A 15,000-nucleotide genomic window follows, 5' to 3' on the forward strand; every position below is an offset into this window, starting at 1 on the left:
AACACCAGAGCAGGGGGAATGAGAGGGGGGAACACCAGAGCAGGGGGGAATGAGAGGGGGAACACCAGAGCAGGGGGGAATGAGAGGGGGGGACGCCAGAGCAGGGGGGAATGAGAGGGGGGGACGCCAGAGCAGGGGGAATGAGAGGGGGAACACCAGAGGGGGGACACCAGAGCAGGGGGGAATGAGAGGGGGGACACCAGAGCAGGGGGGAATGAGAGGGGGGAACACCAGAGGGGGACACCAGAGCAGGGGGAATGAGAGGGGGAACACCAGAGCAGGGGGAATGAGAGGGGGGAAACACCAGAGCAGGGGGAATGAGAGGGGGGACACCAGAGCAGGGGGAATGAGAGGGGGGAACACCAGAGCAGGGGGAATGAGAGGGGGGACACCAGAGCAGGGGGAATGAGAGGGGGAAACATCAGAGCAGGGGGAATGAGAGGGGGGAACACCAGAGCAGGGGGAATGAGAGGGGGGAACACCAGAGCAGGGGGAATGAGAGGGGGGGAACACCAGAGCAGGGGGAATGAGAGGGGGTGTGGAACATTGATTGAAACATGGATTTGTTACCTCGTCGATGTCATGACAGTGCGTCCCGTTGCCGCTGGTTCCAGGCGGGCAGGGCCCACAGGTGTATCCTGGGTAATGTAGGCTCTCCATGCAGGACACGCCCCTATAGCACGGGTTGGGAGAGCAGCGAGAGCGAGGCTCGTGGAAACCTGCAGACAGACAGGCTGTCTTCAATCAGGTCCTCAGAGACACAAACAGCTTCCATACGCAGAGAAGGAAAACTGCTGACTCACCACAAACCTGACACTCCAGGATGGTGTTCCTGATCAGAGACATCTCCTTCACCTGCGAGGACAGAGGACGTCAATACACTGGCTCTCTGATGACCTGTCTGTCTCTCAGAGTGTCTCACCTGCTCTCTGATGACCTGTCTGTCTCTCAGAGTGTCTCACCTGCTCTCTGATGACCTGTCTGTCTCTCAGAGTGTCTCACCTGCTCTCTGATGTCCTGTCTGTCTCTCAGAGTGTCTCACCTGCTCTCTGATGTCCTGTCTGTCTCTCAGAGTGTCTCACCTGCTCTCTGATGTCCTGTCTGTCTCTCAGAGTGTCTCACCTGCTCTCTGATGTCCTGTCTGTCTCTCAGAGTGTCTCACCTGCTCTCTGATGTCCTGTCTGTCTCTCAGAGTGTCTCACCTGCTCTCTGATGTCCTGTCTGTCTCTCAGAGTGTCTCACCTGCTCTCTGATGTCCTGTCTGTCTCTCAGAGTGTCTCACCTGCTCTCTGATGTCCTGTCTGTCTCTCAGAGTGTCTCACCTGCTCTCTGATGTCCTGTCTGTCTCTCAGAGTGTCTCACCTGCTCTCTGATGTCCTGTCTGTCTCTCAGAGTGTCTCACCTGCTCTCTGATGTCCTGTCTGTCTCTCAGAGTGTCTCACCTGCTCTCTGATGTCCTGTCTGTCTCTCAGAGTGTCTCACCTGCTCTCTGATGTCCTGTCTGTCTCTCAGAGTGTCTCACCTGCTCTCTGATGTCCTGTCTGTCTCTCAGGGTGTCTCACCTGCTCTCTGATGTCCTGTCTGTCTCTCAGAGTGTCTCACCTGCTCTCTGATGTCCTGTCTGTCTCTCAGAGTGTCTTACCTGCTCTCTGATGTCCTGTCTGTCTCTCAGGGTGTCTCACCTGCTCTCTGATGTCCTGTCTGTCTCTCAGAGTGTCTCACCTGCTCTCTGATGTCCTGTCTGTCTCTCAGAGTGTCTCACCTGCTCTCTGATGTCCTGTCTGTCTCTCAGGGTGTCTCACCTGCTCTCTGATGTCCTGTCTGTCTCTCAGAGTGTCTCACCTGCTCTCTGATGTCCTGTCTGTCTCTCAGAGTGTCTCACCTGCTCTCTGATGTCCTGTCTGTCTCTCAGAGTGTCTTACCTGCTCTCTGATGTCCTGTCTCAGTTCTCCCAGGATCTGGTTGAAGATGATGAGCTGACTAATCAGAGCCTTGGTGTGGTCACCTGACAGGAAACAGCAGGATCAGTACAGGTGAACTGTGATCAGGATCAGTTCAGGTGAACTGTGATCAGGATCAGTACAGGTGAACTGTGATCAGGATCAGTACAGGTGAACTGTGATCAGGATCAGTACAGGTGAACTGTGATCAGGATCAGTTCAGGTGAACTGTGATCAGGATCAGTACAGTCTGAAAAAAAACCTCACCCAGGATGGAGTTCACCTCGCCGCTCACTGAAACACAGAGACAGCACAGCTTTAATGGAGTGATATTACACACACACATATATATATACACACACACACACATACACACACATGTACATACAGACAGATACACACACACACACATATATATACACACACACACACCCACACACATATATATACACACACACACACATATATATATACACACAGACCCACACACACATATATATACACACACACACACACACACACACACACACACACACACACACACACACACACACACACACACACATATATGTACACACACACACACACACACACACACACACATACACACACACACACATACATGTACATACAGACAGATACACACATAACACATACAAAGACACAGACCCACACAGACACACACAAACACCTACACACACATACTATACACACACACACACACACACATATATATACACACACACACACACACATATATACACACACACACACACACACCCTGCTGAGGTCCGACAGCATACCTGAGTTGTAGGCTGAAGAGTCTCCTTGGAAGGGACAGTCGGTCAGAGATCCAGCTTTAGCAACAGTGCCGCCTAGAGAGAGTCTGAGGGACTCCACCGCACCCTGACACACAGATCAGAGATTAAAAGGGGAATTTCAGTATTTTTAAACCATTTTTCCCAAGCATTGGTGTCTGAGTGATTGATGGGAACAACAATCTCTGAAACTGGTCCAGTATTAATCAGTCAGCGTCCACTAAAAGTTGTGTTGTTGCTGCTGACAGACTCAGATTATTATTCTAAGTGTCTGACAACATTATGAAAGGATCCCTACAGAGATAGACCTTTTAGTTAAAGAGGAAGATCCTTTTAGTTTAACATGAAACAGCCCCGAAATCACCATCACCAAACCCACCAGACTCCATGTAAATAATCAGGACTTTTAGTGTGTATAGAGCCAGCATATCTCCACCAGACTCCATGTAAATAATCAGGACTTTTAGCGTGTATAGAGCCAGCATATCTCCACCAGACTCCATGTAAATAATCAGGACTTTTAGCGTGTATAGAGCCAGCATATCTCCACCAGACTCCATGTAAATAATCAGGACTTTTAGCGTGTATAGAGCCAGCATATCTCCACATGTAAATGGGTGAATAAAGGGTTTATTTCAACCAAACCAGAGTGGTGATTGTTGGAACAGTGGAAAGATGAACCAAGACGGCTTTTGGTGGTTTTATTTAGTTTCTGTCCACTTTGAATGAAGTGTGTTTTACGATGATAAAAGTCCTGATTATTTACATGGAGTCTGGTGTAGGTTTGGTGATTTCGGGGCTGTTTCATGTTAAACTAAAAGGATCTTCCTCTTTAACTAAAAGGTCTATCTCTGTAGGGATCCTTTCATAATGTTGTCAGACACTTCCCTATCAACAGTGAGGTCACCTGCAGTCGGGCGTAGGCTTTCTGTCCGTGTCTTATCTCCACCATCTCCGCCTCTCTGGGCAGCGGGACCAATGGCGGCAGGCCCTGGCTGGAGTCGGCCAATCGGCAGTTGACGTAGAGCTCCATGTGCATGTGGTCTCGCTGAAGGCCGCCGAGTCTCAGGATGATGGAGTGAGTCCGCCCGTCGGCCAGGTTCGAGTTCTGCAGGTTAACGGTGTGGAGCTTTCCGTCCGCTCGCACATAACGGACCAGAACTAAAAGAATAAAAAAAAGAAATATGTTAAGGAGAAAACACAAGACTTTCACCAGGAAACAGGTGTTCATGTCCTGAAGAAGTTAAGGAGAAAACACAAGACTTTCACCAGGAAACAGGTGTTCATGTCCTGAAGAAGTTAAGGAGAAAACACAAGACTTTCACCAGGAAACAGGTGTTCATGTCCAGAGAGAGGAGACGAGAGGACGGGGACGCCTGTCTACAGACCAGACACAGAGAGAGGAGACGAGAGGACAGACGTCTAGAAACCAATCAGTGACTGTCGGGAGACGCAGATCACGTATGTGACAATGACAGGATGTAGTTTTGTCACGTGTGGTTCTTCAGTGCGCTTGCATCTCTGCAGTGTGAAACCAAAACTTACTGGATCAAAAGCAAAAACATGAGCCGTGGTTTGGACTTCTCAGGTGTGAAATCCCCTTCCTAATGAGCTAGCATGACGTAGTTGGTACCAATGGATTCCTTCGGGCTTTTAGTTTCATACAGACAATTCTTGCACCTGGCGCAGCAGTTTCCTGTCCAGCGCCCACGTCGTTCAAACAGCAAATGCACCTGCGCCCATCTGTGGCCCATGGGCGCAGGTGCATTCTGGGCCTGCTGGTGTTACAGGGAGGTGTGTTCAGGTGCATTCTGGGCGTGCTGGTCTTACAGGGAGGTGTGTTCAGGTGCATTCTGGGCGTGCTGGTCTTACAGGGAGGTGTGTTCAGGTGCATTCTGGGCGTGCTGGTCTTACAGGGAGGTGTGTTCAGGTGCGTTCTGGGCGTGTTGGTCTTACAGGGAGATGTGTTCAGGTGCATTCTGGGCCTGCTGGTCTTACAGGGAGGTGTGTTCAGGTGCATTCTGGGCGTGCTGGTCTTACAGGGAGGTGTGTTCAGGTGCATTCTGGGCGTGCTGGTCTTACAGGGAGGTGTGTCCAGGTGCATTCTGGGCGTGCTGGTCTTACAGGGAGGTGTGTTCAGGTGCATTCGGGCGTGCTGGTCTTACAGGGAGGTGTGTTCAGGTGCATTCTGGGCGTGCTGGTCTTACAGGGAGGTGTGTTCAGGTGCATTCTGGGCGTGCTGGTCTTACAGGGAGGTGTGTTCAGGTGCGTTCTGGGGCGTGCTGGTCTTACAGGGAGGTGTGTTCAGGTGCATTCTGGGCCTGCTGGTGTTACAGGGAGGTGTGTTCAGGTGCATTCTGGGCGTGCTGGTCTTACAGGGAGGTGTGTTCAGGTGCATTCTGGGCGTGCTGGTCTTACAGGGAGGTGTGTTCAGGTGCATTCTGGGCGTGCTGGTCTTACAGGGAGGTGTGTTCAGGTGCATTCTGGGCGTGCTGGTCTTACAGGGAGGTGTGTTCAGGTGCATTCTGGGCGTGCTGGTCTTACAGGGAGGTGTGTTCAGGTGCATTCTGGGCGTATTGCTAGCTTGAGGCAGTGGGAAGTGATGGCACCATTGACCAACAAAAACCTGGTCTAAAGTCAATAATGCAGCATTTCATTGTTATTTTAACAGAGCATTAGTAAAATGCTCCTAGACTCGTGCACAGCACGTGCACACTATGCTTGTTACACACACACGGGACGCACAGCAGCACACACACACACACACACACACACACACACACACACACACACACACAGAAGATTACAAATACAAATATTACGGTGCAAATCCTCCATCATAACAGCAATGCTCCAAGGTCCAAACGCGCCTGGCTTTTAAAGGGAATGGGAGATGATCTCTGATTGGTTGATTGCATGTTACGCCCAGAACTCACCTCTGATTAATGAAGACACTAAGGTCAACCCTTTAGAACCATGACCCCGGCACACGGACCCTTTTTACTGCCGTCAAACTAGCAGAAGTGGATTAGGACACGCCCTAAACACACCTGCAGCAGGTGCTTCACGCCGTGACCTCACATCGGTAAAATAGGACCCTGAGAGTCTTTCTGGATTTAATGAATCGATATTGGATCATTAAAACCCCCAAAATAAAACCAGCCCTGACAAACGCTACTCAAAGTTCAACATCAGATACCAGAGAAAGGTTTTCTTCTGAACCATCACACTCGTTAACGTTGATTTGTGCTGCTGTTAAACCCAACGAGCCCCAGATGTTTCATCCAGAGTACAGGATGGATAGGAACTATTTTCTGCTGATGTGACGCACAATGTTCAGATATTCAAAAATCCCACAAAACTTTATTTGAAATTCCAGCAAAAGGTCTTAAAGTTTTCCAAAGATAAATGTGTCAGGGTGCGGCTGAATTGTACAGATATGTACAATATTTCCATCCATAAAAACATGGAGTCTGCGGTCTGAATATTTCACTGAGTGGAAACTCAGATGTCTGATGTTCATGTTAACTGGATGGACTTTAAACGGTAATTTCATTATGAAAGGATCCCTACAGAGATAGACCTTTTAGTTAAAGAGGAAGATCCTTTTAGTTTAACATGAAACAGCCCCGAAATCACCATCACCAAACTACACCAGACTCCATGTAAATAATCAGGACTTTTAGCGTGTATAGAGCCAGCATATCTCCACCAGACTCCATGTAAATAATCAGGACTTTTAGTGTGTATAGAGCCAGCATATCTCCACCAGACTCCATGTAAATAATCAGGACTTTTAGCGTGTATAGAGCCAGCATATCTCCACCAGACTCCATGTAAATAATCAGGACTTTTAGCGTGTATAGAGCCAGCATATCTCCACCAGACTCCATGTAAATAATCAGGACTTTTAGCGTGTATAGAGCCAGCATATCTCCACCAGACTCCATGTTAGTAATCAGTAAAACAAAAGTGACAAATACGGTTTCTCTGATAGGGAACGGTTTCTCCGATAGGGAACGGTTCCTGCGATAGGGAACAGTTCCTGTGATAGGGAACGGTTTCTGTGATAGGGAACGGTTCCTGTGATAGTGAACGGTTCCTGTGATAGGGAACGGTTCCTGTGATAGGGAACGGTTCCTGTGATAGGGAACGGTTCCTGCGATAGGGAACGGTTCCTCTGATAGGGAACGGTTCCTCTGATAGGGAACGGTTCCTGTGATAGGGAACGGTTCCTGTGATAGGGACCGGTTCCTGTGATAGGGACCGGTTCCTGTGATAGGGAACGGTTCCTGTGATAGGGAACGGTTTCTCTGATAGGGAACGGTTTCTCTGATAGGGAACGGTTCCTCTGATAGGGAACGGTTTCTCTGATAGGGAACGGTTCCTGCGATAGGGACCGGTTTCTCTGACAGGGAACGGTTTCTCTGACAGGGAACGGTTTCTCTGACAGGGAACGGTTTCTCTGATAGGGAACGGTTTCTCTGACAGGGAACGGTTTCTCTGATAGGGAACGGTTCCTGTGATAGGGAACGGTTCCTGTGATAGTGAACGGTTCCTGTGATAGTGAACGGTTCCTGTGATAGGGAACAGTTTCTCCGATAAGGAACGGTTCCTGTGATAGGGAACGGTTTCTCTGATAGGGAACGGTTCCTGCGATAGGGAACGGTTTCTCTGATAGGGAACGGTTTCTGTGATAGGGAACAGTTTCTCCGATAAGGAACGGTTCCTGTGATAGGGAACAGTTTCTCTGATAGGGAACGGTTCCTGTGATAGGGAACGGTTCCTGTGATAGGGAACGGTTCCTGTGATAGGGAACGGTTTCTCTGATAGGGAACGGTTTCTCTGACAGGGAACGGTTTCTCTGATAGGGAACAGTTTCTCTGATAGGGAACGGTTCCTGTGATAGGGAACAGTTTCCTCTGATAGGGAACGGTTTCTCTGATAGGGAACGGTTTCTCTGATAGGGAACGGTTTCTGTAATAGGGAACGGTTCCTGTGATAGGGAACGGTTCCTGTGATAGGGACCGGTTCCTGTGACAGGGAACGGTTCCTGTGATAGGGAACGGTTCCTGTGATAGTGAACGGTTCCTGTGATAGGGAACGGTTTCTCTGATAGGGAACGGTTTCTGTGATAGGGAACGGTTCCTGTGATAAGGAACGGTTCCTGTGATAGGGAACGGTTCCTGTGATAGGGAACGGTTCCTGTGATAGGGAACGGTTCCTGTGATAGGGAACGGTTCCTGCTGATAGGGAACGGTTTCTCTGATAGGGAACGGTTCCTGTGATAGGGAACGGTTTCTCTGATAGGGAACGGTTTCTGTGATAGGGAACAGTTCCTCTGATAGTGAACGGTTCCTGTGATAGGGAACAGTTCCTGTGATAGTGAACGGTTCCTGTGATAGTGAACGGTTCCTGTGATAGGGAACAGTTTCTCCGATAAGGAACGGTTCCTGTAATAGGGAACGGTTCCTGCGATAGGGAACAGTTCCTCTGATAGGGAACGGTTCCTGCGATAGGGAACGGTTCCTGTGATAGGGAACGGTTCCTGTGATAGGGAACAGTTTCTGGAGTCACCTTTGTTGATCTTCCCCATGACGGCGACTTCCAGGTACTTCCTGTTGTCCTGTTTGCTGTAGACGCCCAGCAGGACACCGCCAAGCTTTGCCGGCAGCCGAAAAGTGGACACAACGTAGACGTCAGTGAGCGCGCTCAGACCGGCCGACAGCTTCTCCACGGCTGCCACGCTCTGCTTGGAGTCCTGGAGACTCAGCACGTCGATCACTGGGGGAACAACAGGCAGAAGAGCAGCTTTACAACACACCATCAATCAATCTGAACGTATGTTTTCACTGTGGATTATGTTCTGGATCAGTGTTTCTCAAATGGGGGTACGCGTGAAGAACGGGACGGGTGAGTTTAGGGAAAGGTCGTGGGTGGGCTTACGTTTGCGTGACTCGCGGGAAGAACGGGATGGGTGGGTTTAGGGAAAGGTCGTGGGTGGGCTTACGTTTGCGTGACTTGCAGGAACGGGGCGGTTGGGTTTAGGGAAAGGTCGTGGGTGGGCTTACATTTGCGTGACTTGCAGGAAGAACGGGACGGGTGAGTTTAGGGAAAGGTCGTGGGTGGGCTTACGTTTGCGTGAAGAACGGGACGGGTGAGTTTAGGGAAAGGTCGTGGGTGGGCTTATGTTTGCGTGACTTGCAGGAACGGGACGGGTGAGTTTAGGGAAAGTTCGTGGGTGGGCTTACGTTTGCGTGACTTGCAGGAAGAACGGGGCGGTTGGGTTTAGGAAAAGGTCGTGGGTGGGCTTACGTTTGCGTGACTCGCGGGAAGAACGGGATGGGTGAGTTTAGGGAAAGGTCGTGGGTGGGCTTACGTTTGCGTGACTCGCGGGAAGAACGGGACGGGTGAGTTTAGGGAAAGGTCGTGGGTGGGCTTACGTTTGCGTGACTTGCAGGAATGGGTTGGGTGAGTTTAGGGAAAGGTCGTGGGTGGGCTTATGTTTGCGTGACTTGCGTGAAGAACGGGGCGGTTGGGTTTAGGGAAAGGTCGTGGGTGGGCTTACGTTTGCGTGACTTGCAGGAAGAACGGGGCGGTTGGGTTTAGGGAAAGGTCGTGGGTGGGCTTACATTTGCGTGAAGAACGGGACGGGTGAGTTTAGGGAAAGGTCGTGGGTGGGCTTACGTTTGCGTGAAGAACGGGACGGGTGAGTTTAGGGAAAGGTTGTGGGTGGGCTTACGTTTGCGTGACTTGCAGGAACGGGATGGGTGAGTTTAGAAAGTCGTGGGTGACAGCTGACGTGGGTGGGCTTACATTTGCGTGACTTGCAGGAAGAACGGGGCGGTTGGGTTTAGGGAAAGGTCGTGGGTGGGCTTACGTTTGCGTGAAGAACGGGACGGGTGAGTTTAGGGAAAGGTTGTGGGTGGTCTTACATTTGCGTGAAGAACGGGACGGGTGAGTTTAGGGAAAGGTTGTGGGTGGGCTTACATTTGCGTGAAGAACGGGACGGGTGAGTTTAGGGAAAGGTTGTGGGTGGGCTTACGTTTGCGTGACTCGCGGGAAGAACGGGACGGGTGAGTTTAGGGAAAGGTCGTGGGTGGGCTTACATTTGCGTGACTTGCAGGAACGGGATGGGTGAGTTTAGGGAAAGGTCGTGGGTGGGCTTACGTTTGCGTGACTTGCGGGAAGAACGGGACGGGTGAGTTTAGGGAAAGTTCGTGGGTGGGCTTACGTTTGCGTGACTTGCAGGAACGGGATGGGTGAGTTTAGGGAAAGGTCGTGGGTGGGCTTATGTTTGCGTGACTCGCGGGAAGAACGGGACGGGTGAGTTTAGGGAAAAGTCGTGGGTGGGCTTACGTTTGCGTGACTCGCGGGAAGAACGGGACGGGTGAGTTTAGGGAAAGGTCGTGGGTCGTGGGATCTTCCGACGCTTTTTTCATCACATCAGACGCTGACAGCTACCGTCCAAACGTCCAGATTTTACGAGTTCGGAGTGAGAACGGCTTGTTGTTTCATATTAGGAAAGATGGTTTAACTATGTCACATCTAATAGGCCTGATGGTATTTCTTTATTTTACTGAATATGCTATGTTGAAAAGATTACTCCGTCTGTAGGCTATATAGTTTTGTAGCTGCTGTTTGTCTTAGTTGTATTTTTTAATGTTTTTTAATCTTTTATTAACACTTGAATATGTATCATATTGCTGTACACAGTCTGTGAAAAAGCTCTATCTTAGAGCTAATGTACTTGCACTACCTACTTAATTGGAAGTCACTTTGGATAAAATGACATGTAATGTAATGTAACAGGTTAAATATACTTTATAACTGTGTAAAAAGATATTGATTTGAGGGTTTACAGCTGTGGTTAGCTAGTTGCCGAGTTGACTGATTAATCCTGTCACACCAGGGTCCATTGTAAAAACAGCATTTTTTTTTTTAAAGCTGCAAAGATTAATCGATAGGTTGTCAACCAATACATACAGCACCAACTACTTCGATCAGTCATTTTTCTTATGAAAACAAGGCAAAATTCTGTTATTCCAGCTTATCAAATGTGTATATTTTCTAAAATATGTTTATATTGTTTATTAATTTTCATGTCAAATGCACATGCAGTTGGTCTTTGCTGAGACAATTAAAAACCCTGTTTTCACAGTGGACCCTGGTGTGACAGGTTATGAATCTGATAACTCAGTCAAAAACCCCACAGATCAAACAATATCTGTTTTATACAGCCTATGATCAATATACGTATCGATTCTGAATCGGCTGTCAGATTTACGTTCTTACATTTAGGTTTAATGTTTTTTTTTTACGAACTGTCATGTTGAATGCTGGTCTTTACTGAGACAACTAAAACCCCTGTTTTTACAGTGGACCCTGGTGTGAGAGGGTTATTTTCACGTTCAATTAAATGTGTGAAATCAGACTTTTAACGTAACTTTTGAGTGACGCAGCCGCAGTTTAACGTTAGCTCGGTGTTGTTTACTTACCTTGAACGTCCGGTCCGTCCGGTACTCCCGCCGTAAGTCCAACACAGATGACTGACAGCAGAACCGGGAGAGTCCAACCCATGTCTGGGGTCCAAAGTAACGGTTCGGGAGACAGAACCTAACGTAGAGAAGCGGGAGCGAAGAAAGAGCGCGAAGAGAACCGATCGGACCGAGCGGGAGCGGAGAGTTTCTTTCAGGAGAAGGAGCGCGAGGAGAACCGGAGCCGGAGAGAGAACCAACCAACGGACAGAGCAGGAGGGTTCACGAGCTCCGCTGGAAACTGCTGCTGGCGCGCGCGGCCGCGGCGCGCTCAGCTCTCCAAACGGCATGTGCGCGCGACGCAGAGTGACTGGAGGTGATTAGCGTAAAGCGCGCGAGTGAAGAGAGAGACTCTCAAGTATATTTTACACTTAATGAAGTCTTTTTACATTTTTTTGTTAAAATGATTTAATTTAAAAAGGAAAACAAACACACTACATACGTTTATATATCATTATAAATATATAAATTAATAAATAAAGGGATAAAAACCGTGATGTGATGAAACAGTGGTTCCCCATCACCAAACCCACCAGACTCCATGTAAATAATCAGGACTTTTAGCGTGTATAGAGCCAGCATATCTCCACCAGACTCCATGTAAATAATCAGGACTTTTAGCATGTATAGAGCCAACATATCTCCACCAGACTCCATGTAAATAATCAGGACTTTTAGCGTGTATAGAGCCAGCATATCTCCACCAGACTCCATGTAAATAATCAGGACTTTTAGTGTGTATAGAGCCAGCATATTTCCACCAGACTCCATGTAAATAATCAGGACTTTTAGTGTGTATAGAGCCAGCATATTTCCACCAGACTCCATGTAAATAAGCAGGACTTTTAGCGTGTATAGAGCCAGCATATTTCCACCAGACTCCATGTAAATAAGCAGTACTTTTAGTGTGTATAGAGCCAGCATATTTCCACCAGACTCCATGTAAATAATCAGGACTTTTAGCGTGTATAGAGCCAGCATATTTCCACATGTAAATGGGTGAATTACGGGTTTATTTCAACCAAACCAGAGTGGTGATTGTTGGAACAGTGGAAAGATGAACCAAGACGGCTTTTGATAGTTTTATTTAGTTTCTGTCCACTTTGAATGAAGTGTGTTTTACGATGATAAAAGTCCTGATTATTTACATGGAGTCTGGTGTAGTTTGGTGATGGTGATTTCGGGGCTGTTTCATGTTAAACTAAAAGGATCTTCCTCTTTAACTAAAAGGTCTATCTCTGTAGGGATCCTTTCATAATGTTGTCTGTGTGTGTGTGTGTGTGTGTGTGTCTCTGTGTGTGTGTGTGTGTGTGTGTGTGTCTCCATAACAGCAGGCGGCGCTAATCTGGATTGTCGCCCAAAAACTGAAAACCGGCAGCTGATTGGACGAACGCGTCACGTGGGTCTGGCTGCTCCCCGACCATCATGGCGTCTCGTTCAGAATACCATCTCATATTGTCCTAAAATAGTTCACCGTAACGTGTTTCTGGAAACATCTGAAGAGAGAAACAGGCCGTGCAGCTGCTGAATCTGTCTTCATGTCAGATCAACAAAGGTCAGTTTAACAGATGTTCATCAGATGTTGAGAGACTCTAGTCACGCTCGTCCCGCTCCCCGTTTCCTGGTTAGCTCTCCACCAATCAGATGGCTCATTGAGTCCGACTGCCCGCCCTCCGGACCAGCAAGTCAAATCGGCCAAAATGAAGGCCGATGGCTCCTCTGACGGACGACGTCAGTAATGTAGATAGCGTGGGCGTGCCCCGCCCCGTGCCAATCAGTCGCCAAGTGACACGTTGCAGATTATTAGCTGAAAGAAGATAGTTACTGCATGATGTCACGTTGTGATAACCAGCTCCTGGTTACGATGGTAAAGCAGCACGACGACGACCACTACCAGGCACCAAACACTACACTCTACCCCAGTGGTTCCCCCCACTTATGTCTAAGAAAAGCTGAGGCCCCCCCCCCCCCTCCCAAACCCAAGTGGAGGTAACTCTCGAGATAGAGCCTTACTTTCTGTTTTGATACAGAGCAGTTATCAGCACTTTTACGTTTCTCCGCCATGTTTCATTCATAAAATAGTGATGCTGTGGCGGCAGGACAAACGAGGATGCTAGCAGCTAGCAGCTAGCAGCTGACCTGATGACAGCAGCTGCTAGCAGCTAACCTGATGACAGCTGCTAGCAGCTGACCTGATGACAGCAGCTAGCAGCTAGCAGCTGACCTGATGACAGCAGCTAGCTGCTAGCAACTAGCAGCTGACCTGATGACAGCAGCTAGCTGCTAGCATCTGACCTGATGACAGCTGCTAGCATCTGACCTGATGACAGCAGCTAGCAGCTAGCAGCTGACCTGATGACAACAGCTAGCAGCTAGCAGCTGACCTGATGACAGCAGCTAGCTGCTAGCATCTGACCTGATGACAGCAGCTAGCAGCTACCAGCTAGCATCTGACCTGATGACAGCAGCTAGCTGCTAGCAACTAGCAGCTGACCTGATGACAGCTGCTAGCAGCTAACCTGATGACAGCAGCTAGCTGCTAGCAGTTAGCAGCTGACCTGATGACAGCAGCTAGCTGCTAGCATCTGACCTGATGACAGCAGCTAGCAGCTGACCTGATGACAGCAGCTAGCAGCTAACCTGATGACAGCTGCTAGCAGCTAACCTGATGACAGCAGCTAGCAGCTGACCTGATGACAGCAGCTAGCTGCTAGCAACTAGCAGCTGACCTGATGACAGCAGCTAGCAGCTAACCTGATGACAGCAGCTAGCAGCTGACCTGATGACAGCTGCTAGCTTCTAGCAGCTGACCTGATGACAGCAGCTAGAAGCTAGCAGCTGACCTGAGGACAGGTCAGCTAGCAGCTGACCTGATGACAGCAGGGTCCCAGGTTAAGAGGTCCTGGAGGTTTGGCCTACTAAGTAGCCTGCCTACAATGTTAAGAACAAAAATATATAGTTTTTATACAGACTTTTGTATACATAATATATTCTAGTGTATTATCATCATTTGTTTAACCAGATGAAGACTTGCGCCCCCCCTGTGATCTTTGCCGCCCCCCTGAGGGGTCCCGGGACCCCAGGTTGGGAACCACTGGTCTAAGCAGACACATGAAGTTCCATTTGTATTCTCTATTTACCGCCTTGCATCATGGGAATTGACCAGCCAATCTTTATTTTTTCACGTCGTTATTTCGTTCTTTTAAAATGGCTTGGTAGCAGAGGGCCCCGTGATGAAGCTCCGCCCCCACCGTACTGGCGCTGTCATATTGGCGTTTGGCATAACAACGGTTGGCCGTCGCCTAGAGCATCAGGCGCCCAAACGCTTTCACGTGAAGGGCCAAAATGTATCTGGATGGAAGGCCACGGGCCCAAAATACAGGTCGATGTTGAAGCCATTCTCCAGAGATGAAACGTACGTATGTAATCTAAATGGGAAGTTCCCAGCACGGTGCTTTACAGCGCCGTTAAACTCAGAATACGAACTTTTTAAGTGCACATAATGAACGTTTTCGTATTTTAAAGTAAGAGGAGAATAAGCATGCACATGTCAAACGGGCCCCAAATTGGGCAGCTTTGGCCTAGAGCATGAGGTGGGTGAAAACATGGAGGCCACAACAACAAAAGACCTGCTGCTGTTTTCTTATAGGAGCATCCAAACAGCACATGGACAGCTGTTAGTTTGGGTCATCTGCAGGACAACGG

At 48.8% G+C, this 15,000-nt stretch overlaps 1 protein-coding gene across 2 annotated transcripts in view; it reads right to left on the reverse strand.

Annotated features, from left to right (window-relative positions):
- Window positions 1-11,545, reverse strand: part of thbs3a (thrombospondin 3a) — a 39,383-nt gene extending 27,838 nt beyond the window's left edge. Inside the window, exons 1-8 of one of the 2 annotated variants that reach the window (XM_078244312.1) lie at window positions 11,257-11,545; window positions 8,336-8,542; window positions 3,666-3,919; window positions 2,744-2,846; window positions 2,208-2,234; window positions 1,923-2,005; window positions 804-855; window positions 571-719 (exon numbers count right to left, since the gene is read on the reverse strand). In XM_078244312.1, coding sequence (XP_078100438.1) covers window positions 571-719; window positions 804-855; window positions 1,923-2,005; window positions 2,208-2,234; window positions 2,744-2,846; window positions 3,666-3,919; window positions 8,336-8,542; window positions 11,257-11,338 — 957 coding nt within the window. In that variant the 5' untranslated portion in view covers window positions 11,339-11,545. Of the gene's footprint in view, window positions 1-570; window positions 720-803; window positions 856-1,002; window positions 1,018-1,922; window positions 2,006-2,207; window positions 2,235-2,743; window positions 2,847-3,665; window positions 3,920-8,335; window positions 8,543-11,256 lie in introns of those variants that run through there. The other variant, XM_078244313.1, reaches the window with a different exon arrangement.
- Between the last annotated feature and the right edge of the window lie 3,455 nt (window positions 11,546-15,000).

Source organism: Sander vitreus, unplaced genomic scaffold (genome assembly GCF_031162955.1).
Source record: "Sander vitreus isolate 19-12246 unplaced genomic scaffold, sanVit1 ctg201_0, whole genome shotgun sequence".
NCBI lineage: Eukaryota > Metazoa > Chordata > Actinopteri > Perciformes > Percidae > Sander > Sander vitreus.